The sequence below is a fragment of the Leptonychotes weddellii genome, chromosome 5 (assembly GCF_054177405.1).
Source record: "Leptonychotes weddellii isolate Sample4059 chromosome 5, ASM5417740v2, whole genome shotgun sequence".
NCBI classification, from domain to species: domain Eukaryota; kingdom Metazoa; phylum Chordata; class Mammalia; order Carnivora; family Phocidae; genus Leptonychotes; species Leptonychotes weddellii.
The window spans coordinates 61,719,148-61,746,286 of NC_138373.1; the positions used below are offsets into that span (position 1 = coordinate 61,719,148).

Genomic DNA, 27,139 nt, shown 5'->3' on the forward strand with positions numbered 1-27,139 from the left:
GCCCGAAGTGGTAGAAGTAGGATTTGGATTGAGGTCGGACTCCAGAACCCTATGGTCTTTCTACTGTGGCTTAATTCCTCCTTCTTGTCTTCTTTTGCCTTCCCCATGTATGGCTGAGCTCTGGATGGTACTCAGGGGAGGACTTAATACTAAGAGAGAAGCAGAAAGGACTTAAAACAGCTGAAGAGATGAACAAGAGCATCATGGCTACAAGGATCAGGGGAAAGTTACAACCAGGTAAGTTGAGGAAGTAACAGCGATTTCCTAACTTCTTTTACAGGATTCTCTTTGGAGTGCTTTACTAAGTCATTGCTCAAAAACTTAACTCTGGTAATACCCAGGCACTGTGTATATGAAGATTGGAGCTGCGGAAGATTAACTCCTAGGAGAACCAAGACCACGTACCTATGTTTCCTGTGTAACTAACTACTTTTAATCGTCTATCATCCCTACATATATAGAGGTCTACAGTAAAGAGTAAAGTATGTTTCACTTTATTAAGTATTGTTTTATCTTGCTGAATTAGACAGTAGAAATACATTAAAATTTGTACTTCTTCCTCTGGACTTCCAAGACTTCGCTTACACCTTTGGCACCACATTTACCAAATGTAGAAACAAAATAATCTTCTTTTTACAGAAATAAATAGTAATAGGAGTTTCCCTCTAAGAAGAGAATCAGCTTTGAATTAAAAGCAAATTAAGAAGGAATTCATTTTGGCTTTAAAGTACTTTATTTAGGTACAATTATATAATCTACCATAAAATAAGTCAAGAGAATACTAAATGATTTACCACCCTAGAGAGATAAGGATCTACATAATAACAGATTGAAACAGTCTCAAGTTAGACTAAATTTGATCATTCCCTGTTCTTTCATCAAAAATAACAGATTTATCTACTGTATTTTCCTGCCAGTCAATGTAGCAATTGAGACTTAGCTGTTACACTTGTCTTATTAATATTTTGTTTTACCCATCAAAAATATAAACTTTCAGGGTTTGTACGAATGCTAAGATTTGTGCATGTTTAAGGTAACTGTGGAAAACATTAGAACGTGGCTAATATAGGAAGAAATCATAGTTCATAATACACTAAAACTAATCACACAAAATTTTCTTCCTTAGCTAACACCAAGTCCCTTGGTTTCACCAAAACCACAAAACTCCCAGTGTAATTTCTGAAGGTGTGGTCTTCTGCAGTGGCTAAAAAATAAAAGGAGCTCTGATAGTCTCAAAACTTTCTTATTTAATTACATGTCTGTATCCTTCACTTACTCAAACTCACTCCCCCTTTATTTAAACTAACACATTGTTAGATGAAAATAATTATTTTATAATCTCAAATTATTCTAATTAATTTAATGCTATTTTGTGCCACAAATTATCTCCTTGTAAGTTATAAAACATATTGTATGGGAATAAAATTTCTGATTTTTATTTTTATTAGAATACTCTATTAAATAGGAAGAGATATACAAGGTATACTACCTAAAAGCACACACTCTGATGTCAGAAACCTGGACTGGAATCCCAATTCTGCCACTTATTGTGACTTAACTTCTCTAAACCTAAATTTTCTTATTAGTAAAATGAGGTAACTGCTATTATAAAGGTAAATGAAATAAGAAATGCAGGTAAGCTCTTAGCATACACCTAGCACACTTTTATTAGTTTTTCATAATATAAATAATGATACCAACTTAACCTTTTTTCCTTATTAGTAAAGGGCAGAAAATGCTACCTAATTTATAAAGGTTGCATTGAGGAGTGAGATTATGTCTATAAAGTGGTGGTGTATTATTATTGTAACAGCAATTTCAATTTTGGTCTATATTACTAATAGAAATTGCTTTACTGTAGCTATATTTGGATAAGTTATTAAGTCCAAATTTACCTTGTTTTCTTAAATGATATACTTTCTCCTACTAATCCTATAAATGCAGATACTTTATTTTATTTTATTTTAGTAGGCTCCAAGCCCAGCATGGAGCCCAATGCCAGGCTTTGAACTCACAACCCTGAGATTGAGACCTGAGCTGAGATCAAGAGTCTGATCCTTAACCAACTGAGCCACCTCCGTGCCCCAAATGGGGACATTTTAAATCTCCAATTAATTTTTATTGGCAGACTGTCACTGTTAAAACAATCCTAACCTCTGAAGACAGTAAAATCTCACTCACTGTAGAACTTTAAATGACAAATTCAGGCACCATACTATAGTGACCACACTCACTTTTTCAGCTTTTGCAGAAGAATGAGGTCCTCTATACACTTTAAAGTACAAAAGGAAAAAAGAAACATGCACTGCAGTCATAAGGAAGCCCTGTCCTCCCAGCTTTCCTGATCAAGTGAAATTAATGGCAGTTAATTCATTTCAAAGATTATTTTTACCATACACTTTACCCCACAATGGATATGAGATAACTCACTGGAACATTTTTAAACTAATTTAATGCTACCTCAAATAAATCTGGTTTCCCCTTTCCTATGGAAATGAGAGAAAAATGCAGAATTTTTATCTGGGGAGGAAGGGCAAAAGGTTGCAAAACTCAAATAACATGCCTATAGCAATTTTAGATTTAATCCTAACACATTTAAATTATTATCTCTATTTAGTTGGTATTTATAGCCATAAGAGAAGGAAAATTCTATTCTTTCTTGCAAAGGTCTTTAGGTTCATAGAAACATTACACAAATTCTCTTATTTCATAGCAGAAAGATGAAATAACTAAATAAAGCTTCCAGATAATATTTAAGACAAGTTTCCTACGAAAGTATTAAGTAAATCATGCTAAAAGTTTTGTATCGTCTTAGGAGCTGCATTAAATTTGGTCAGAATGAAAGGCTGATTCCACTACACCTAAACAAGAGTAAGCAATACACTTCCATGATCTCATTTTAAAGAAGTAAACTGTGGCAGACACTGTCATCTTTTTTTAACCCCATAAAGGCAAATCAATTTTCCAGTAATAAATGGTAGCAGAGGGCTTGTATTAGACCTGACTTAGTTAGAAATTATGTTTTTTTCAATCTGATGATGATGACCAAAATAAACATCTTAGGTAAGTGAGATATTTGTATTATAATCTGACCAAACCATGGTCAGAATGCAAAAGTTACTATTTAAATGGAGTGAAGAAGGACAGGTTAAAAATCTTAAGTTCAGAAGAGATAAAACATAGCTTATTGAAGGTATACTTTACAGAAAGAAAAAAAAAAGAGATTTATTTATTTTACAGAGAGCGAGCAAGCAGGGGGAGGGGCAAAGGGAGAGAGAGAGAATCTCTAAACAGGCTCCCTGCTGAGCCTGGAGCCTGACCTGGCGCTTGACCCCAGAACCCTGGGATCATGACCTGAGCTGAAATCGAGTCAGCAGCGTAACCGCCTTAACCGACTGAGCCCCCCAGGCGCCCCGAAGGTGTACTTTTTATCTGTCTTCACAAATGTCCTCAAATATCCCCCTTTCTTCATCTTCTTCCCCCAATACACAAATACTGAAAGTGTGATAGATAGCCTTTAGTTCTGTTCATCAAATTATTCCTGGCTGCCTTCCAGACACACAATAATATTGCGTTTTCTGGCTCTCCTGTGGCTGGTGGGGCTAGGTGACTAATCCTGGTCAATGAGTTGTGAATCAAAGCAACTTATTATTTCTAGGCCAGAGTATTTAATTGCTGGTGAAAATCTGAAATCTCCTTCCACCTGCCACCATTCTTGAGTTGTTGACTGCTACATCTGCCTGGTTCCCCAGCTGATCCATGAAAAAATGTTACATAAAACAAGAAATAAACTTTTAAACTTGTTTGTTATCACATCATAACCTAGTTGATCCTGAATGACATAAACTGGTTCCAGAAGTGGGATACTGTTATAACACAAATGCGAAAATATATGCCAGTAGTTTGGGGGCCAAGTAGCAAGGAAACTTCTGAGTATGGAAGGCCGGTAATCCATATTAGGCAGTACAAAATACTTGGTAAAAGTCAGTTATGATACCTTGAAAAGCAAATAATGTACTTAATAAACCTGTAGCTCTAGAAGAGGTTAAAAAAAACTGAGCATTAAAATGGTGTGTTGGTTGCTCTGTGTTTGGTATTATAAGAAACACATTTTTAAAACTGTTTAGTTGGTAAGCAGGAATGAAAAGGAAGAGTCCAAAAATTTAGGGACTTGTTGCCTTTGAAGAATTCTTCTCAACCCCAGCCATAAGTGTAAAAATCAAGGCCTTTGGCTAACAAAGGAAGAGTAATCAACCTTGAGGGTAAGGTTGAAATCAGAGTAAGGCCATGATACTTACAATAAAACATTTGAATTGATTCGAGTCTCAAAAGCAGAGACACAATTAAAACTGCATTAGTGCTTTCAGTTGAACAAAATGCTCACAGGAGAGAGAGAGAAGACACTAAGAGTGTAGCTTTCCAGCAAAAGTTAATAGGTTTATGCTACTAGCAATTAGGAGACTGACATCTGATAAAGAACTATGAATATAGGCTACCGGCATACGGAGCTAAATGGAAACACATTAGAAGCCTACAAAGTTGTGCTGCTGACAATCAAAAATCAAAAGCCCAGATTAAAATCTGATTTAAAAATACACTTGCATTAGCTCCCCAAAAGGCATATTTTCCAATACCTACTTCAGATGAGGCTAAGGAAAATGATGGAGAATGAAAGAATGTCAAGAACCACAAAACAATGGACTGGGGAGACCCTCCGGGAGAGAAAATTTAGTACCCAGACAAAAATATTCCCCATATCCAGGGGAAGGGGACCCTTATAAAGTCAGCCTGGTGGGATTTTTGGTTACTACGGATTAGGGAGTGCTGTATTTCCCTCAACCTTCCAATATCCAAATGGGAGTGTTTATTGTGGTTATCATGGCCCTGTTATTCCGACGTATACAGGGGTAGAGGGGTAGCAGGTGGTGGTACAGACAGTATTTTCATTTACAGATCTCCAGATCAAGAGAAACACATCCAAACCAATGAGAATTATGTGTATCACCTGGAAATCCTAATACTTCAAGCTTGATGCTGTTTACCTGGGACTTTGGGGATGGGTTCACTGGGGAGGAGATGAGGGTATTTTGCAGTAAAGACAGTGATTCCAATCTTTGGTTGACCAGAAGGGCAGATCTGTCATTAGTGTTGTTTGCCAAATATATTTTTTTCTTTGCTTTCTGGTCATATGGTAGGATTGTACCTCCTAGTCCCTTCATAGTTAGTTAGGTGCAACCATGTGGCTCATTCTGGCCAATGAGCTGTAAACCTAGGTCACATGTAATTACTGGCCAGAGTATTTGAATCACTGATACAAGGTAAGAGATCTTTCAGAGTTCTTTCCTCTATTACAGTGTCCAGCAAAGTTCAGGATAGAGGCTGTTCTGTCAGCTTAATCCTGGAGTGGGGTCATGTAGAACAGAACCTCCAAATCAACCCAATGGACAATGAAGTCAGAAATCAATCTTTGGGGGCACCTGGGTGGCTCAGTTGGTTAAGCGTCTGACCTGGGCTCAGGTCATGATCTCAGGGTCCTGGGATTAAGTCCCATTATGGGTTCTGCGCTCAGTGGGGAGTCTGCTTGTCCCTCTCCCTCTGCCCCTCCCCCCACTTGTGCACTCGTGCTCTCTCTCAAATAAATCAGTAAAACCTTTGTTCTGATGATGAAGGGGAAACCATTAACATCACTGAATATCTGAGTCAGAGCAAGCTTATAGATCAACTAGTTCCAGTTCCTTCTACAAATGATAAAAATGAGGTCTATGTAGTTACATGACTTGTCTAATCACACAGTAACCATATGGTAGAAAAATTTGATGGAAACATCATTACCCTCATGTAATTCTAAATTACAATGGGATTTATGCTGTTAATCTCTAAACACCAACTCTGGGATAGATTGAATTAGAAACACATAAATAAATTAACAATAGGCCAATCCAGCCTTTCATTCAACAAATATTGAAGGCATTAAGCTCCAATGCTAAAAGTACTTGGAGCTAAGAGTCATATGGTAAAGATTAATCAAATAATCACATAAATGAAATGGAAGTTTATAACAGTAATTGCTAAAAAAGATAGGTTATGGGAGCATGTAACAGACCTATATCTTAGGGCGCCTGGGTGGCTCAGTTGGTTAAGCGACTGCCTTCGGCTCAGGTCATGATCCTGGAGTCCCGGGATCGAGTCCCACATCGGGCTCCCTGCTCGGTGAGGAGCCTGCTTCTCCCTCTGACCCTCCCCTCTCTCATGTGCTCTCTCTCATTCTCTCTCTCTCAAATAAATAAAATCTTTAAAAAAACAAAAAAACAAAACAAAACAGACCTATATCTTAATGGGTAGATAACTGAGGAAGTGACCTGGAGCTGTGATCTGAGGGATCTGTGGGAGATTACTAAACCAACCCGTAGAGAAATAATTCATCAGTACATGGCAAAAAATGAGAAATTATCCTGTGGATGGTGGGACCTGGAAGACTTTGGAGGAACTAAAAGGAGGTAGGGGCCAGACTACATAAGGCCTAATATATAAGCCACTCTAAGAGCAATGGGAGCTCTTTATAGGTTTTCAGCAGGAAGTGACACAACGAGATTTCAGTTTGCAAAGGACCATTAGTTTTGTTAATACTGGGGAAGGCAGTAATTGCAGTCTTGGAAAGACTTGTTAGGAAGGTACTCGAATCTAGCAAGAGATGACAGTACTTTGAATTAGGGAAGTAGCAATGGAGACGATAACATACGAACAACTTAAGAATTTTATTCAGGGTATTTTACGCTCTTGCTAGCCTATCTGAACTTTCATCCCGATTCTCTAACTTCTCCACTGTAATTCATAGTGAATCTGAATGCATTAAACTGAGTGAAAAGACAGCATAACACCAAGATGTTATGGGTAGCATAACATATTTATATCATAAGGATGCCTCTCTAACAGGCCCCAGCAATATGTTTAGAAGATGCACATATACTAGGAATGAGTGGCCATCTCGTTTCATGCCACTTCATATAGTAAACATTAGATTATATTCCATTATTTCCCAAATGATAAGGCAGGCTATTTAGTGAAAATTTTCTAGATCTAAATCTTAGAAATTACAGATGCTTTATATTCAAACTTAAGAGTTATTCCAGGAAGGACTTAAGGTAGCTGGGCAGAAATAAAGGGACATTATAGTTATTTAATTGGTTTCTTCCTAGTGATACAAAGCATTAGGAATCCTTCCTAATACTTCTAGATATGAAAAAGAACCGAGGTTCAACTGAGAAATTTTATATGAAAAAACCCAATCCTAAAAATATAAAGACCAGGGTAGAATGTTCATCCTACCAAACATTTCTTTACTCTGTCCCATCTTCAAAAAAAACCAAGAAAATGTTTCATCACTGCAGAAGTTAGGAGGAATTTCTAAACTGTATTCTACAAAATCACAACACAAAAGTTGTAACAAAAAAAAAAAATACAATTCAATAGATGTTTTTAGATAGTGCACAGAAAAACTCAAGACAAAAGAACATATTTTTATGGAGTTGATTCTATGATATTTACCAATATACCAAAAAAAAAAAAAGACTGCTCTTATTTTATTGGAATTGCATTGCAAAGGAAAAATTCACCAAGGGCAAAAATTCATACAGAATTCTCTCATACAGATGTCACTACAGTAGAGAAAAAGGAAACTTTAAAGAAGGTAATAAAGTGGTATTTGCAACCAAAACCTTGGTTTACAAAACACTTTCAGATCAGAGAAAAGGCATTTCAACGTAAACACTAAATTAGAGTAAAATGACTGATTTTGATCTTACATGATTTTACTTATATTTACTTCAAATGGGGGGAAAATAACTTTTCAGGAACTTAATGTTAGAAGTTGGTTTCCACAGTTTTATTAGATTTTGAGTGATAAACTACCCAAAGTAAAAATAGATATTTCTGATCTTTACAACAAGGAGTTAAAAAGACTGCCTCATAGTTTATTTACCATATGAATTATAAGCCCCTTGAAGGAAAAGACATGACTATAGAGCCCATAATATTTATCATTATACTTTGTAAGTTTACAAATAGTTGATAAATCAACACAATATAAAGTAAATTACTTTTAGCACAGTGTTTCACAAAACATATTTTTGGAAAGGTCATGACATTTGCTCTGGCTTAAACTTTTGGTATAATTATTAGAATGTCTCATGTCCTTCCTAATCTTACAAAAATACACAAAAATTATAGCTTAAACCCTACTTCATTAGCCTCACTCTAAAAGCTCAAAGACAGTTAAAATAGGAATCTGATTACCATTTTAGAACACAAAAAAATTGTGAAATACCTAGATTTTCTCAGAACACTTAAACATTAAGAAACATTTATGCCAGAAAAATATTAAGTGTTTAAGATACAACTATGTTTCTGCTTTCAAAGGGCTTTCAGTGTAAGAAATAATCAAAGAAGTGAATTTATTTTCTACAAGTTCAGGTTTTATATGACAGGGCTTGGGAAGGTATGTCAAGAAAGGCTTCATCAAAGTTGACAGCAAATAAAGAGTTTGTTGAGTGAACCCATGGAAAGAAAAGAGGGACAGCGTAAGCAAAGGTAGAACTGAGCAACTAAGAGAATATTAAGTACAATAAGTAGTTCAGTTTGTTGAGCACAGTGTTTCTGGTAGCCTACAGCAGAGATGATGGTGGATCACTTCCAAGATTAGGTTATACAAGACCGCAGCTTGTTTTAGGCACTCTCCTGACATGAGCACACTCATAGAAATATTGCATCATTTGCTCTGGGGAAGCCAGATGTCAAGACTGAGGACAAACAGGTAGTAAATGGAGAGGCCCATGTGATGAGGGACAGAAGACTCCAGCCAACATAAGTGAGCCTGGAAGCAGACCTTCCAGTTGAGATGACTGCAACCCTGAACAGCTTTCTCCAGATACCAAGCCACAATCACCTAAAAAAGCTACTCCTAGATTCCTGATCCTGAGAAAAGGTAGGTCAGATTATTTGTTTTAAGCTGCTAGGGTTTGGATAAGTAGTTATGCAGCCACAGATACACCTATGTTGGTACTCAGTCCTCACTGTATAACAAAAACCTAAAACGTTGGAATGGCTTTGGAACTAGACCATGGCCTCTGAAGACAGTATTAGTGAAGAAACTGTTAATAAAAGCTGCACGGTGTTTCTTAAGGCTGCAGATGAGGGCAGAAAAGTGAGGCAGATGTTAGAGGAAGGGGCAGAAAATTTATTAACACTATTATCTTTAGTTATGTAAAAAGTAGAAAATTTACCTAATAAACTGGGTGATTTAGCTAAGGAGATTTTAAACTGAGAGCTGAAAGTGCTAACTTGTTTTTCTGCTTTATACAGGAAAAAAATGACAAAAAATAAACTAAATGAAGAACTGTTAAAGAAGAGCCAGGACTTGATGGTTTTGAAAATGTGCAGTTTCTCCAGGATGCAAACACTGAAATTTAGAAATGGACTCTGAGCCAAGATCAAATCCAGGGCACTAACAGGAAAACATGGTCTAAAACTAAATGGAGGGAGTGACTATAAAATCTTTTGTTAAAACCTCAGACAGATCAAAGACTGTTCCAGATAAAAGGCCTGGTAAAGAGAACTCAGATTCTCTCAAACAATAATGCTTTTTTAGGCGGCTTAAGGGTGTAGTCTCTCAGCAGCAGCTCCGGGTAGTAAAAGTCTTCTCTTAGACATGTATGGCTGTGGTGTTCAACTAATGAAATAGACCTCAATAAAATACATAGAAGACCCACAAAGTTTTTAAAAGAATTACATATTCTGAAACACAGCCAGCTTGAACAAGTGACAAGAGACAATACAAAATGAAACAAGGTCTTCAGAGTCCCAAACTGTTGGCAGGAAGCCAGCTAAGAAAACTCAGAAACAAACACATTCTACCTTTCATGAAAAACAAAGGATGAGAAGAGGGCAGAGCCAAATGCCCAAAGGGCAAAGCTGAGAGTCTTACGTGAAATTATCCTCAGGAACTGACATCCAACCGAGAAACTACCATAATTTGTGTGACTGGATTTCAAAAATGCTTTGGACCGGGAACCCTCTTGTGTCTACCATCCCCTACCTTCTGCCTCCTGCTTTGAATGGGGAATGCTTTATAGGATTATCCTAAGGCTTACCCAGTATAGTATATTGGGTATGTGAGGGAGGGGGCAGATATTTCTCTTTAGCTTTACAGGTTGAGAGAAATTTGAGAAGCTGTACCTAAGGAACTACATCTGAGCAGCATCAATATATCTGAAACCAATTTGTATGAGATTCTGGGATATGAGCTGGATACTATAATGGGATGAGACTTGTGGGGGCTTTGAAAGAGAGAGTATTCTGCATGTGGCTACTCTGGTAGCCAGCCTCCAATGATCCCCATCCTCCAGCATTCACAGCCTCGTGTGGTCGCTCCTACATTTACCAGACTTGTTTTGTATGACCAATAAATAGCGTATGACAGAGGTGACCATACATAACTTCCAAATTTAAATCATAAAAGACCACTGTTTCCGTCTCTCATGCTCTCTCATTTGTGCTCTTTTTTGGGTCCTGCCTTTGGGGTAAGCCTGCTGCTATACTGTGATGACAATGAGACAGTAATGGAGAAGTTCATGAACAGAGGCCTCCAGTCAGTGATGAATTGAGGCTCGCTAACAACTATGTGACGGAGCTTGGAAGTGAAATTCTCTAGACTCAGTCAAGCCTTTAGAAGACTGCAGTCCTACCCAAGAGCTTTACTGGGACCTTATGACTCTAGGCCAGGATGGTTCAGAGAAGCTGCTCCCAGATGCCTAGCCCTCAGAAACTGTGTGAGATAGTGTGTGTTTGTTGTTGTTGTTTAAAGATTTTATTTATTTATTTATTTGACAGAGAGAGAGAGAGAGAGAGAGAGAGAGAGGAAACACAAGCAGGGGGAGTGGGAGAGGGAGAGGGAGAAGCAGGCTTCCCGCTGAGCAGGGAGCCCGATGCGGGGCTCGATCCCAGGACCCTGGGATCATGACCAGAGCCGAAGGCAGACACTTAACGACTGAGCCACCTAGGTGCCCCAAGTGTTTGTTGTTTTAAGCTGCTAAGTTTAGGGGTGATTTATTATGCAGCAATAATTAATACAGAATTTAAGCAGGGGAAAAGGAAAAGACTGGAAGTAGAGGTCAAGATCATCAGGGCCCAGGAAACCCCATTAAGGAGTTTTTGCATTTTATTCTATCAGAAAAAGGAACAATGTATGGATTTTAGATATCAAAGCAACAACGAAATTCAAATTTTACAAAGATCACCCTGACAACTTTGAAAGGGGGTTATAAATTTGAAAACCAGAGCAGGGAGACCAATTAAGAAGCAATTATAGGGGCGCCCAGGTGGCTCAGTCGTTAAACGTCTGCCTTCAGTTCAGGTCATGATCCCAGGGTCCTGGGATCGAGCCCCGCATCCAGCTCCCTGCTCAGCGGGAAGCCTGCTTCTCCCTCTCCCACTCCCCCTGCTTGTGTTCCCTCTCTCAGTCAAATAAATAAAATCTTAAAAAAAAAAAAAAGAAGCAATTATAAATCTTTCAGAATAAGAGGGCATCCTAACCTTTTAACAGGAATTCTAAGATTCAAATGTGTAGATTTGTGTGAAGGACAGCCTTAAAAATTAAAAATCACTGAAGCGTACAGAACCTGTTAAAAAGTGCAGAAAACTTTTTTTTTCACCTGATGAATTCTTCAAAACACATTTTATACATTTTAGCATCCACTAGGAAACCAATCATGTGTTTAAGTTGAGAAGACAATCCATTTAGTTGACATACTTGTCTGCTAAAGGCCATGTTCTTTGATACCTTGCTTAGTATTTCACATTCTATCATAAACACAACTATAGGTGTATCAAAATCGGTACTCACTCACTATCAACACTCCATAACAAAAATCATTTGTTATAATGGAAATTTCTTGAAATTTTAAAAAACAACCTAAAAAACACATTTCTATCCTTAAAGGACTAAAAGTGAAACTAAAATAGTAAGTTAAAAAGATCTGAGCACTTATTATATGTAAGCCACCATGCTATACTTTACATAGGATCTCAATTAGACCACACTTGGGGTTAATTGCACAACCAGAACTTTAACTAAAACCTAATTCCATAGCTCATGTTTTGAGCCCAGTTGAGTAGATATTTTCAACCCTATCAATCAGACCCAATGCTCCTTCTTTTCAAATTCTTTCACTATTCTACTTTACGCATTTTTAAATATTCAATCCAAGAAGGTAACTGCAAAACAAAGGAGAAATAAAAGGAAAGTAATTTATAATAAAATATGTACTGCAACATGTAAATGCTTGGGTTATGTACCTAGGAAGACAAAACGAAGCCATCACAGATGCTACATGTCTACAAAGAATCACTGTGAATGTAACACTTAAAAAAGAATAGACTTTATGCTTTAGGTCTGTTGACTCAAATCCCACAAATGATGTTGATGAAGTTATTTCCAAAATGGTAACAACCCCTACAAAGTTCTAAATGAAATACAGTATAACATTTCCCTACTTTATATATATTACTTTATATACTAATAGCAACTAGAAATGTTAGTATATGTAAAAACTGTACAAAAAAACACTACATGTAAAATGGAATTAGGTCTTAGGCTCAGATAATTTACAAATGGAAATTTAACCTGTTAGGATGTTCTGGGGATAGCGAAAGTTATAAGGGCAATTCTTTGTGTTGCAGGACTACCCTTTGCAAAGTGAACTCACACTGTTCTTGACCCCAAAAGCATCTCTCCAAAATTGTGATAATCAAAAGCATCCCCACAATTTTCCAGAATGTCCTGGGGATGAGAGAATACTACAGTCCCTGTGGAGAACCACTGTAGAGAAAGGAAAGTTCTTAGATGCTCAATAACAACCCCAAGGTCCACTTACTGGATCCTAAAATAAGCATACTGTACCAAAAGCCTTCATTGTAAAGATATTTACAGACATACCTCCTTTCATTGAGCTTCACAGTTTTTACAGATTGAAGGTTCGTGGCAACCCTGAATAGATCAAGTGTATAGGCCTCATTTTTCCAACTGCATTTGCTTATTTCGTGTCTTTGTGTCACATTTTGGTAATTCTCACAGTATTTCAAATTTTTCATTGTTATATTTGTTATGGTGATCTGTGATCAGTGATTACGACTCATTGAAAACTCGAATGATGGTTAACATTTTTCAGCAATAAAGTATTTTGGGGGGGCTTAAACTCATGGCCCTGAGATCAAGACCTGAGGCTGAGATTAAGAGTTGGATGTGTAACCAAGTGAGCCACACAAGTTCCCCAGCAATGAAGTATTTTTAATTAAGGTATGTACTTTTTGGACATAATGTTATTGCACACTTAATAGACTCCAGTATAGTGTAAACGTAACTTTTAAATGCACTGGGAAACCAAAAAATTCATTGGACTCGCCTTATTGCCATATTTATGCAATGGTCTGGAACTGAACCTGCAATCTCTCTGAAGTATGCCTGTATGTAACTCCAGAAGGAGTGATAGATGACTCCTTGGAGTTCATCAAGCAGCCAGTTTCTACCTAGTGGGGATGCCCTTCCTTCAGGCTATCACACCATATCTAGCTGCAGGAATGGCTCCATAGGAGTTCAGATTCAGATTATTAACTAGGAAAGTATCTTGAACTGTTTGTGCATCTGAGGTTAGCTGGATAAACCTCTCTTTACAAACAGAATCCAACTCCCTGGCTCTGACTTCAATATCACCTAATGTGACCCAATCTTCCGCCCTTCTCTGCCTTCCCAAACTCTTCTGCTCTGTTCTCTAGAGATTTACCAGTAAACTCTTCATACAAGTCTCAACTTCTTTCACTGTTCCCCCAACTTCCTTCCCTAACTGAAGCCTGGCAGTGTCTTCCAGAAATCGTACTCCCTGTAGCCCTTAAAAGCAGAAGCCATTTATTTTCCCATGTCTCACATCCTTATAGGTGGGTTAACTATTCATCTTCCTTGCTTCACACTGCCAATCCCATACCATTTCTTCTTTGCTGTCCTTTCAAAAATCATAACCCCTCAGAAATTCATACCATCACTCTTCCCAAAGCTGACATACCGACTCTCTTGGTCAAGTCCCAGAGCTCCCAGTCTTCTTGACTAATACACTTCTGCCATCATGACCTCACCCACATTGATCTTTTCCTCTATTCCACCTCGGCCACCACTCTTGTGATTATACTCTAGCTCTTGCCTTCACTGGTAATTGTGCCACCTCTGACATCTAAAAATCAAGCATCTCACTTTTTAACCACCACCCTCTCCTGACTTAGTTTCACCTATTCTAGTACTTCCCTCCCACAGAGCCTTTTATTTCAATGACTCCTACCACTCTCCACTATTTATCAGCTCCCTGATGTCTTCTTTCCCTGCCCACCCAGTTTAGATTCCATGGTCTATCATGAGAATCTACCTCTCCTCCCTCTCTTCTTCTTTGTACATGCTGGGCAAATCTTCACCCTAAAAAAACCCCTATTGTATACCTACTTGGTGCCTGAACTCAAGTTTAAGGCTTGCATTCAACTGCTCAAGTGAGCTGACTGGTCTCACTTTAAATGATCACAAATATTGAGCCCGCAGCTAGTCCTTCAATCATACCACATTTGTCTAATAAGTTAGCTTTCCCACACATACCTTCATCTCTCTTAAGGTACCCCCCTCACTCTGAGGTGATGATCTCACCTCATACTTCACAGAGAAAATAGAATCATAGGATGAATTACCTCATTCTCCCACTGCCAATTCTAACAACATAACTGCATTTTCCCCTCACATACCTGCCTTCTTCTTACTTTTAAAGAGGAAGAAGTATTTCTGCTCTAATTAATGACCAATCCCCACTGTGAAATTAATCCAGGAAAGACAGTTTGAAGGAAATAGTTTTAAAAAAGTGCCGAGTAGAAGAGGGGATAGGATTATTTTATCTTTTTTGACAACATCATTCCAACTATTACACTAAGTCTAAACTATTTTAACATTTTTGTCTACTAATTCTATTACCTGGGTTATTTCTGTCTTTTTCTGTTGATTACTTTTTTTCCTTACTTGTTGGTTGTATTTTCCAGCTTCTTTGCATGCCTGGTAACTTTTTTTTTTTTGGGTAAAGATTTTATTTATTTATTTGACAGAGAGAGAGAAACAGTGAGAGCAGGAATACAAGCAGGGGGAGTGGGAGAGGGAGTAGCAGGCTTCCTGCTGAGCAAGGAGCCTGATGTGGGACTCGTCCCAGGACCCCGGGATCAGGACCTGAGCTGAGGGCAGACGCTTAATGACTGAGCCACCCAGGCGCCCCGCCTGGTAACTTTTTATTGGATGCCAAAAACTAAGTTTTATGTTGTAGGACCTTTTAGTATTCCTTTGAACATTTTTGGGCTTTTTCTGGTACACAGTGAAGTTGCTTGAAATTAGTTTGATGCTTTTGAGAAGAGTGTTTAATCTTTGTTAGGCTGTATCCAGAACAGTCTTTAAAGCTAACTGGGGCCTACTACTAAGGAAGTAACTCTTTTGAGAACTTTTATCTGACACCCTGTGTATTAGGATGTCTTTCTGCTCTGGCTGGTGAAGACATAACATTTTCCTAGCCCTATGTGAGCTCCCAGAACTGTCCCTCCTAGTTCTTTCCAACTGTTTTTCCTTCAGCCTCTTTAGTTTCCTCACAGATAGGCTCTGATCAGTTTTTAGCTACACTCAAGGAGACATGTTCTGTGCATGTCTGATAGCCTGCCCTGAAGTCATTTCAGCTTCTCCAAACTCTGAATTTTCTCTCTTCAACTCAAGGAGGCTGTCAGGTTCTATTTGGGATCTCCCCTACCTATGCTTTCAGCCTGGAAACTCTCTAGATAGAGACGGGGAACCCGAAGGCTAGCTCTGCTTCCCTTGTTTCTGTCCTATCCTCCCTTTGTGTCTGCTGGAAATTTGTGACTCATTTTTTAAAATTAATTTATTTTAGAGAGAAAGAGAGGGAGAATGCATGAGCACACACGGAGGGGCTGAGGGAGGAGAGAGAGAATCTCAAGTAGACTCTGGAGCCTGGAGCGCGACGTGGGGTTCGATTTCACAATCCCAAGATCATGACCTGAGCCAAAATCATGAGTTGAACACTAAACAGACTGAGCCACCCAGGCACCCTCTTGTGACTCATTTTTAAAAGAAATCATTTGGGGGCACCTGGGTGGCTCAGTCGTTAAGCGTCTGCTTTCGGCTCAGGTCATGATCCCGGGGTCCTGGGATCGAGCCCCGCATCGGGCTCCCTGCTCGGCGGGAAGCCTGCTTCTCCCTTACCCACTCCCTCTGCTTGTGTTCCTTCTCTCACTGTGTCTCTCTCTGTCAAATAAATAAAATCTTTAAAAAAAAAAAAATCATTTGTTGATCCCCTAGCCCACTCCAGCCACTGTCTTATTTTTTCTGCTTCTTTTCATAGCAGAACTATTGCAAAGAGTCGTCTATACTTGCTATGACTCCTTTATTTATCTTTCATTATTTCTTCTATTCTCACTGGGCTTTCCTTCCCATTACTCCACCAAAATAGGCCAATGGCACACATCTAATCAAACAATCACCCTCCCCTTACTCATCTTCTCAGTGGACATAGTTAACCAATGTCCTTCTTTTTTGAGACCCTTTGATCCTCGTTTTCTTCCTACTTCTCTATTAGCTACTCCTCTAGCTGGGCCCGAAGGCACAGCTTTAAAAACCATCTATCTCCCAAAGACGTCCAAGTTTACAGTACCAACCCATGACTTCTAAACTTTACAGTTGTAGTGCAGACTGTTCTACTGCACTATGTTCTTACATATCCAGTTAAATATGGACAAGAGGCACTTCAAACCAAACACGTCCATTCTTTCAATATCCTCCCTCCTCCAATTTTCCCTATCTCAGTAAGTGGCCCAATCATCTATCTATCCAGGTGCACCAGGTAAAAATCAGGAGTTAATCCTTGATTCTTTTTCTCCATCCCTAGTACAGATTCACCAGCAAGTTCTGCTGGTTCTACCTTCAAAATATACCTCAAATCCATCCATTTCTCTTCATCTCCACTACCACCACCTTAGTCAAAGTTACCGTCAACCCTCATTCCTGCCAATATGGCTCATTCTCCCACATGGTGGCAAGAATAATCTTGAAAAGACACAATTCATATCATGTCAGTCCTCTCCCTGAAATTCTCTAATGGCCTACTTCATTTCAAAACAATACAAACTTCTTGTAGTAGGCTATAATACCTAACCAGATTTGGACTCCTGATTATCCCTGGTCCTCAGTCTCATACTACCCTACCCTTTTTTCACTTTGCCCTCATCATATTGGCCTTCTAATTCCTACCTTAGGCTCTCTGCATCTATGGGTCTCTCTGCCTGGAATGTTCTTCATCCAGATCTTCTTCACAGGGTTGGCTCATTCCCCCCATTCAAGTTTCAGATCCAATGTTCCTTGACCATCTATGCAAAGAAAACTCGATCTTCCTCCTTCCACCTGAAATTATCTTGTTTCACTGCCACGTAAGAGTTATATTTTACATTCATTTGCCTTCTTTTTTTTGTGTTTTCCCATTAGAATTCATTCAATTAAACAAATCAAACACTTACTACATGCCAGGCATTATTTTGAGTGCTGAAAACATCAGTTAAATGAAGTTAGACAAAAATTCCTGCCCCAATAGAGCCTACCATATTCCAGAACATAAGATCCATGTATCCACAGGGCCTCTAGATAGTCCTTGCCTCAAAGCAAATGCACAACAAATATTTGCTACAAAAGTGAATGAAAATGAATTTATCTCCATTTTCTGTCTTTGTACAACAGACATACCTTACCTCAAATATCTCCACTTATTAGAATAATGATCAAATTCTTGCTTTAGACTTCCAAACAGCCATATTTATACTTTGTTTCCCTTCACCCTCCATTACATTACAGGTAAAACACATAATTGCAACCATCACTACAAGATTCTAGCTCCAATTTCAAATTCTCATAACAATAAAAGCATTGTGACTACAGCACCCACTTATATTCTTTAAATCCTTTAGAACTTGTGAGCCTTCCTAGACTAAAATGAAACCAATTATCCATGCACCCAGACTACCTTTATTTCTGTGTAAATTATGCTTATATAATATGCAAATGAAATCATTAACTAAATCAAGATTGAATGACTATTCTATAACCACATAAAGCTCATCTGGAAACAGACTTAAATTTATTGGTAATATACTCATTACAATAGGAAATTTTCATAGCCTTGCTTCATTTTGCAGTTAAGAAAACCTGGGTGAGTGTGTCCATGTATGCACACACTCAACTGTTGGAACCTGGATGAAGCCTTGAGTCTAAGGTTGATTTTCCCAATTATTACCTAAACTTAAAGACACCCTTTTTGCAACTATATACAACTCTAAAAGAAAAAGAACACATCTAACACGTTCATATCAGATAATCCCCAAATACAAGGGATTGTGTAAATGTAGCAGTTTTTCAGAATCAAGAAAAAGGCCATTCTAAACATTCAATTAGTATTTGGTTACAACAAAAGTCGTCTATACAGCATTTTTGTCTATACAGCATTTTTACCTACCCTACCTTATTCATTCCTTGGAGCTACCTCGTAAGTCAGAAGACTGCAGACACAGAAGAGAGTGAAGTTCACTCAGTAAGGTTAAGTGATTTGTCAAAGGCCATAAAAGCCAAACTACATTTTCTCACAGAATATACAACTGCTACTTGTGATTCCACAATTATGAAAATAATTCATCCCAATATATAAAAAGATTTGAAACTGTATTAAATCATCCACAGGACACTTTACTTATTTTCAAAGGAGCTAGAAGTTTACTGAATACACTGCAAGGAAGCAGCAGGCAGGACAGCAGAGAGGCCGTCTGCCCATCCATGGGATGCTTTAAACCTCACGTTATCTTTGCCCCTGGATTCACTTTAAGGCCATGTCCTATTTCTTCAGCCAGAACTTGCTATACTGAAATAAATTCAAACAAAATGATGTGTTTTAATAATATGTTGCAAAATTCAGCCAACTATGCCACCATGCATAACTGAAGCAGAACCAAACTTTTCAAAGATAACTTCCGTAACAACAAATAATTGAGGAAGAGTTTTATCTTTTGAAGAACTGATTATACCCCCATTCATCACAGCTACAACTCAAATAATGGGTCATAGTAGATTTAATCACAACATGTTTTTGTTTTTATTCACCTACTACTGAGAGGCTGGTGGATGAAATTCACTTCATATATATTTAAAGGAACAAAGTTGGGTCTCCATTATGTTCAAAATACTGTAATAGAGGGGCGCCTGGGTGGCTCAATCGTTAAGCGTCTGCCTTCGGCTGAGGTCATGATCCCGGGGTCCTGGGATTGAGCCCCACATCGGGCTCCCTGCTCAGCGGGAAGCCTGCTTCTCCCTCTCCCACTCCCCCTGCTTGTGTTCCCTCTCTCGCTGTGTCTCTCTCTGTCAAATAAATAAATAAAATCTTTAAAAAAAAAAAAACTAACTTAAAAAAATACTATAATAGCTCAAAATCACTACCTATAATCACAGGCTTTAAGTTACATACACTTGATCAAGAAAGACTTGCCACAATTTATAAATGTGCTAAAGACAACACAGTTACCTTCAAGTAACTGATTGAAAGTAGTTTTAGCAATTTATTGAAAACATCTGAACCATTTTTCTTATTGATTTCCCAATAAATTGACATAATCTTACAGAAAAGGTATTACAAAATACTAATGTAAACCACACCTTAAGGATTCAAAAGTTTACTTTAAAAAGTAAAAGACATACTCTAGTCCCTGTCTTTAGAAGTTATTTCATATTTTCATACCACTTTTGCATTTAAAAACTCACAACTCATTTTATTCCCAAATTACAATATAAAATTCTCATTTCCTTGTTGGTTATCTTAAGAAGCAGAATTACAAACTATACCATCATTCCATGGTATTGTTGCTCCTTTTAAAAAGCTATCTTCTGTTTTAAAGTTACTGTTTTAACCAACTGATGATAACAAATACCCCTAACTTTTCAGGAAAACTGAATCATATAGTCAGACTCTACATTTTTATATAAACAGAATTCTTGTCATTAGCTATGTATGTACATACACACATATATCTTTCATCTGTTTAACTTTACTACCACCACATACCATGATGTAGAATGCAAAATATAAAACTAAAACCTAGTTTTTAGGGGTGCTGGTTTAATATTCAATCTAACCACAAATTCATGAATGTGTAAACGCAGGTTATTATTCCTTGTTTACAAAATTTAAGCTATCCTACATTTAGATGATATTTTTAATTAAGTAGTGTTAATTAAGAAAAAGAAATGGTAGTTCAGCACAAACTCCATTACGGATCACAAAGCATTCACAAAACATGATTAGATACATAAGCCTGTCAGTTGTCATTACTATTGTTTTATAAGAAAATGAAGTCTAAGTACAAATGGTACTAATCCAAAATTTTAAATATCAAATAGTACACTGAAAGAAGAGCTCTTTAGGCACCTAGGAATTATAGTTTTCAAGAGGTTCCTTTTGCAGTTAAGAATGCTCAGTCTCGGGGCACCTGGGTGGCTCAGTCGTTAAGCGTCTGCCTTCGGCTCAGGTCATGATCCCAGGGTCCTGGGATCGAGCCCCGCATCGGGCTCCCTGCTCCGCGGGAAGCCTGCTTCTCCCTCTCCCACTCCCCCAGCTTGTGTTCCCTCTCTCACTGTGTCTCTCTCTGTCGAATAAATAAATAAAAAAATCTTAAAAAAAGAAAAAAAAAAAAAGAATGCTCAGTCTCTTCCTGAGTTGCCTATTAGCTTTTTTCAATTATCCTTCTCCTATTAATAAGTCTATATGTCATCCTGATAAAACCAAAATAACTTCATTTGAAATTTCTAGAAGTAACACTTAACCTTGAGCTTTCTGCTCCACCTCACTACCAATACTTTGAGAAACTGTTGACAAATATGAACTTTTCTCCTAGAAAAATATACCATCACAAAATTTTATATGTGTACTGTGGGAATTCATTACTTTCAGGATCATTTCCACATAATCCTTAGAACCGCAGTTTAGAAACTTCTACCTAAAAATATCTTGGTAGGGAGTGGCACCTGGCTGGCTCAGTCGGTAGAGTATATGACTCTTGATCTTGGTGTCATAATTTCAAGCCCCATGTTGGGTGTTCAGTTCACTTAAAAAAAAAAAAAAAGTAAAAATTAAAAAATCTTGGGAAGGTAGAAATTAAATTTTACTACTGCTTTTCAATTATCTTTGATTTTAAATAGACTATTTGCTACTTAATGCAAAAAAATTGTTTCTAATTCAAACTATTTGAAAAAATTAAACTTTGCTCCTACAGTAATTGAGATTTCACATATTTTTCTTTGCTTCCAAGACAGAAGGGAGAACTCTAGATTAATTTTACAGCTCCCAAGGACTAAAAAAGCTTAGTTTATAAAATTTTAAAGAGAAAAAAAGATTCTTGTCTCTTTCAAAAAATGAGAAATCAAACTTCTAAGCTGATCATTTAAAGTGATTTAACTTTTTATAAAATAGGAAAACTAGACTTTAAGTTTTGAAAATGTAGCGCTTATTTTTCCTCATATAAGAGATATGTACGTATTTCCAATTTCCCTTTAACTAAAAACAAAAAAACCTGCCCACTCTATAAACGGTCCTTAACTTGGGTTTAATAACATTGTATACAGGACCAAAATGAAAGGTGGTAGTTTTAAGAGGAGAGAAAGGCAGGTGTAAGAGACCATTTTGTCTGGTTAGAACCCTACTAAAACAAAGTGTTGGACTGTAATGGCTAGACCCTACTTCTAACAGTCTCAAAGGTGGCTGTATAAGGTAATATTAGTGTGATATCATTAATATGTCAATTACATCACATATCTTACCCAAACGAGACTAGGTAATAGGAGTAGAAAGGTTAACTCTCCACTCCTAATGGAGCCACAACACCCTTGACATCCCAATGAAAATGTTATACTATTGGAACAAGGCAGCTCCAATTTCTTGGAGCTTTAATATCACTTTAAAACCAACGTTTTCAGAATGTCTTTCCTAAAGGGTAAGTATCCGTAAGGGACAATTATAATTTAAAGCTCCACTTTTGACCAAAATAAATCCATTTTAATAAAAACATATCAACAGTACTGACATCTTGTAAAAGCTACATTTCCAATTAAAGGTGAAGCTCTGGCACTGAACTTAGTATTTGAATATTCCTAACTTCAAAGTTAAGATCTCAAATTTACAATTAAAATCTTAATAAAAATGTTCAAGTATTATAGTGGTGCAACATCTGCCCTTTCAACTTGCTTAAACTTTTGTCTTTTTTAACCCCCAAAGGGACTCATTTACTTCATTTTAGAGCTGACAGTCTATTGATTTCCTATTTGAAAATTACTTCTGGGGGTGCCTGGGTGACTCTTGACATCAGCTCAGGTCTTGATCTCAGGGTCGGGAGTTTAAGCCCCATGTCAGGCTCCACCCTGGGCATGAAACCTACTTAAAAAGTTATTTTTTGATTAACAAGTCATAATGTGTTACAGTGTATCAATTCAAACATTTAATCTCTAAATGTCTAAAACTCAGTCAAGTCCTTCAATTTATTACAATCTGGAGTTATTTTTCAATCGAACAGTAATAAAAAAAATTTTAAAACTGAGTTAAGTCATTTTTGGGCGGGCAACTGAGAATTTCTGTTTAAAGTTGTTTCTTAAAAATTAAGAGGCATGCCTAATTAAGTCAATGTGTTCAGCTTACATTATTAAAATTGGTTAAATGGGAGTACATTAATAAGTTTTATTTTCTCAGTATTAAGACCTAGAATTTGTTATTCACCATAGAAACAAAATATGGTAACAATTACCAGATACAGTTTACATGACAACTTTGCAGATACATTTTGATCATGAAATGCTTTCTTAATCAGGTGGTGTATACAAAACAGTCCTCATTTAAGTCTGCCCCATTTTTCATGATCAACATACCATTATACTTTTCCTAAACTAGACCCTCAGTTCAGGTTCTAGGGCACTCTGACCTAAGAGACACCATAAATAATGTGTCGGTCAAAGGCAAAAGTTTGTTTTAACCATTTAGCTTTTTAAGAAGTGTATCATGCTTCAGCAAATTATCAAAAAGTTTTGTTTTTCTAAGGTTAGCTCAGAATTCAACTACCTTTATGCTTAGTCTACATTTTCAGTATCGTGTAACATGCTACTTTCAACACTGTGATTTATATGGCCAACTACCACTGACAGCAGGAACCACAGGACTGTACAGCAGCAATTTACCTGGTACTGTTTACATTCTTCTATTAAATTCAGTATCTGTTCCTTAGGTCTATGCTTCACTGATCATAGTTTCAGTTGTATGTAAAGTGAAATAAATTCTAAATAGATGATGGAAAAGGAAGTCTGAAGGAAAAACATCCCTCATGTCCCTCAGAAATAGAGATTCCACATGTTACTAACGATATCCACTGCACTATAAAATGTCAAAATTATTTCTGTGAACAAAAACTATCTGTAAAATTTAACAAGTATTGATACTTCAGTTGAGCTCAGCTCTGATTTCAGGTTGTAGCTCTTGGACTGTCCAAAGTATTCACAGAAGCAAGACTCAACTAAATGTCTAATGTGTACTGTAGTGCTACCTTGCTTTTATCAAAGTTCTCCCCACCTTCCTTGGCTGCAAAACAAGAACTATAAATTAAATTCCAAGGCAGTGTAACACCAGCACCCCAACTTTAAAGTATTATCTGTAAAACTTACAAACAGAAACAAAAATAAAACCAAAAGACAAGATTCTGCAGTCACAAGTACTTTAATTTTTAAAAACAAATCACTTATTAAAAAATAAACAAATGGCACCAGTCTACTCTAAAGTTGATACATGTAAAATAAATTAAGAGGTTCTGTCTCATAGATAAGTGCTGAAAAGTCAGTTACTACACTAGACAATCTCAACTACTACATACACTTATCACTTAGCTTATCTGTAAAGTTAGATTTAAAACACTACTCTCAAAAGTAACATTCAACTGTCACAACTATTTTACTTGAAAAGGTTAAATAACCCAAACAGTTTAAACAGCTTTATTTTCAAAATCAACATTACAAAACATAATTTCTACATTTAAAATTCTTACAGTACCAAATAGAAGTATTACAGTACAATTTTCCACAACAAAATTGTAGCACACAAATCCAGCGACTCCTTGATTTCCTTGACTGTCAATACACTGCACCCTGTTTAAATGGCTGTACCTGAAAACCAAGGTATGCAATTCCTTAGGATTAGAAGTCATCAAGTTATACTGTCAAGGATCTGGGGGAAATGAGAGGAAGATTCTATTATCCTTGTGTCTGAACCCAATTTCTACAACAAGGTAAAGCCATAGCTATGATAAAATGTCTACTAGGTGTAAACAGTTAAATACTGAAACCCACCCGATTTAGACATCTCAATGTTAAGACTTCTGTAAATGAACTCACTTAACTTTAGTTCGGTTATCGATAAGGAAGGACCCTCTTTCGAAATCTAGAGCTATAACATCTTCTTAAATTGGGTCTTTTCTTCCCCTATGTTGAGAAACCAGAAAGAAGGCGAACTTACACTTTATTAAAAAAAAAAAAAAAAGCAATACTAGAGTTACAGGCTTTAGAAGAGCTATGTACTCCAAAATAAGTCTGCAACATAGTCTCAAAGATCAAAGAAAAAGTCTGGGATAGTTTATTATCCTCCGATTAATCAGAATTGGGGAGGAATGAATGCAGAAGTCCCAGAAAGAGGATACAGAAATTAAGTCTTATCTTCTATGAAAGTCAGTCATCCGGGCAAACACGCCGTACCCTCGACATTCTACTGCAGGGGGTGAAGGGAATATAAACCTCACAGACGTGCTGTCAACATTACAGGCCCCACTGAGCCCAGCCACCTTTCCAGGCCACCGGGAAGTGAAATTCCCCCACAGTGCACGGAACCTGCGCTCCCCGGCGCCGGCAGCGCGCGAAGACCGAGGCGGCCCTAGAACGCCACCCAGCGGCCTGCGGAGAGGGCTGCAGGCGGGTCCTCCGCGGCTCCCGGCTCGCCGCACCCCCACCGCCACCCAGCCCGTTCCCCTCTCCGGATGCACAAGGCCCAACCCAAGAACTAAGACCACAAAATGGCTGCCGGCAGCTTCGTCACGTGACCCCTTTGTGCCTTTCGGGCTCCCGAACTCCGCGGGACCCGGGTACAAGTGGCCGGGGTCGGCGGGTGGCCTTAGGGGAGGCCCCGCCGGGCCGCGGCGGCCGGGGGTCCAGGCCGGGGGAGGCGGGGTAAAGGCCCGGCCGGCGACTGAGAGTCGGCGGCGAAGAGAAGATGGCGGCCATTTTGTGTGGGTATGCTGCTCCGCCGCCGCCGCAGGCAGCAGAGGGAACGGGGCCTGGCGCTGGGTCGGACAGGGGAGTTAACACGTACCGACTCCTCTTCCTTCTCCATTCCGGTGGGCATCTGCGGCACGGCCCGGTTTATCGAGGCGTATTCGTGCAGGTCGGGCAGATCCTCACAGCGGAAAACCGGCAGCGGCTTCGAGGCGTCTAGCGCCCGCGCCCGAAACGACAGTTTACTCATCTCAGGCGCAGCAGATACCTCTCCGCTCTGGGGAAACGGCCCCGGCCAGCGGGATCATGGAGAACCGGGGGTTCGGTCCCCACTAGCCTACCGCTGCCGGGGACTTGAGGGGCGGAGCGCAGAGCCCGCCGTCCGGGCACTAACACCAGCCGGGAGGGTGGGAGGCTGTGCCGCTCCGCTCCTCTCTCGCTCGCTCTCTTCAATACGCCATGGCCAACATGGCGGACATTAAAACTCCACTGTGCGCTCTTCAGCCAACCCCAGCCATTCCCCACACTGCATCGCGCAGCGGCGCGGGCACGCGGCGGGGGGGGGGGGAGCGCGGGCTCGAGGCCGGGCGCCGGCACGGAGCGCGCGTCCCGCCAACCCCCGGCGCCCGCCAGCCTCGCGGCTCGCGGCCCCCACCCTCTGCGGGCCCGGAGGCGGACGGGCGGGACGGGGCAGACTGGGCGCTCGGACGCCGGGCGCTGGCTCCTCGATCCTCTCCCTCTCGGGCACGCGCTCACTTTCTCACGCTCGCTCCCCCCCAGCGCCGTTTTCTGACAGGCGAAGGTGCAGGCAAACTATCTCCACCCGCACGCCGGTTTTGCGAAAGGCAACGGCGGGAGAATTGCGGGGTGGTGCTATTGCCCGGGGTAGGCGGGCTCGGCACCTGTCACCCCAGCCAGCTGCCGGCGCGAGGGGCGGGGGAGACGCCGGGGGGCCAAAGCCGCCCTGGGTGGGGGTTAGGAGGGGCGCTCCAGAGGCGCAGCGCACTGAAGGCAAATTCAGTGGGTGAACGTATGTCTTAGTTATCGCGGCTTTTTAGGTCTTTAAAACAAAAATACAAACGAAATTAGGGGCGAAATGCTACTTTGGGTGAACTTTTACCAGCGATTATTTTTACGTCTAATGAAACTGAATTACAATATTTGACGGGCTCGGCCGCAAATCATTGGTCCGTTCCATCCATTCGGTTTAATATAAACGGTAAACATCCTACCCTGTCCCAAAGTCGGGGTGTGTGTGTGTGTGTGTTCTTGCATTTTACCTGTGTGTGTATGTTTTCTTGCATTTTACCTGTGTGTGTGTGTTCTTGCATTTTACCTACCCATATTCACTCTTTTATTGTAATTGAAGCAAAAGGAGTTATTATCGGACACTGTAACCTTAAGGGAAAAAATTTAAAGCAAGACCTACTTCAAAATTTTAGAGCCAATTCGTTATATGTAGGTCATGATTTTGTTTTTACTGAAAGAAAATGCTGCTTCAACATAGCCATGGGTTCACACTTACCATTTGTTTTCTGAAAAACTTTCTAAAATTGAAAAATATAAAGACCCGTAGTGCTCCTGCCAAATCAAAAAAGAAAAAAAGGGGGGAAACTGTATTATTATAGAGATTTAGACGGATGTGATCTATTATTTGGTTTATACATGAAAATTGGTATCTAGAAAGCTCTT

General features: G+C 39.0%; 1 protein-coding gene and 1 long non-coding RNA gene across 4 annotated transcripts in view; both read right to left on the reverse strand.

The window, feature by feature from the left end:
• EPC1 (enhancer of polycomb 1) overlaps window positions 1-27,139 on the reverse strand; it is a 96,150-nt gene that overhangs the window by 43,863 nt on the left and 25,148 nt on the right. The window contains exon 1 of one of the 3 annotated variants that reach the window (XM_081820822.1): window positions 25,545-26,003. The exons of 1 other annotated variant lie outside the window; for it this stretch is intronic. In XM_081820822.1, coding sequence (XP_081676948.1) covers window positions 25,545-25,697 — 153 coding nt within the window. In that variant the 5' untranslated portion in view covers window positions 25,698-26,003. Of the gene's footprint in view, window positions 1-25,544; window positions 26,004-27,139 lie in introns of those variants that run through there. One more of the 3 variants, XM_081820824.1, reaches the window with a different exon arrangement.
• LOC145721687 (uncharacterized) lies at window positions 890-16,214 on the reverse strand. Its single transcript, XR_014145528.1, has 2 exons — window positions 6,325-16,214; window positions 890-6,103 (listed from the first exon to the last, which is right to left on the reverse strand). It is a non-coding gene; the product is annotated as an uncharacterized LOC145721687 (long non-coding RNA).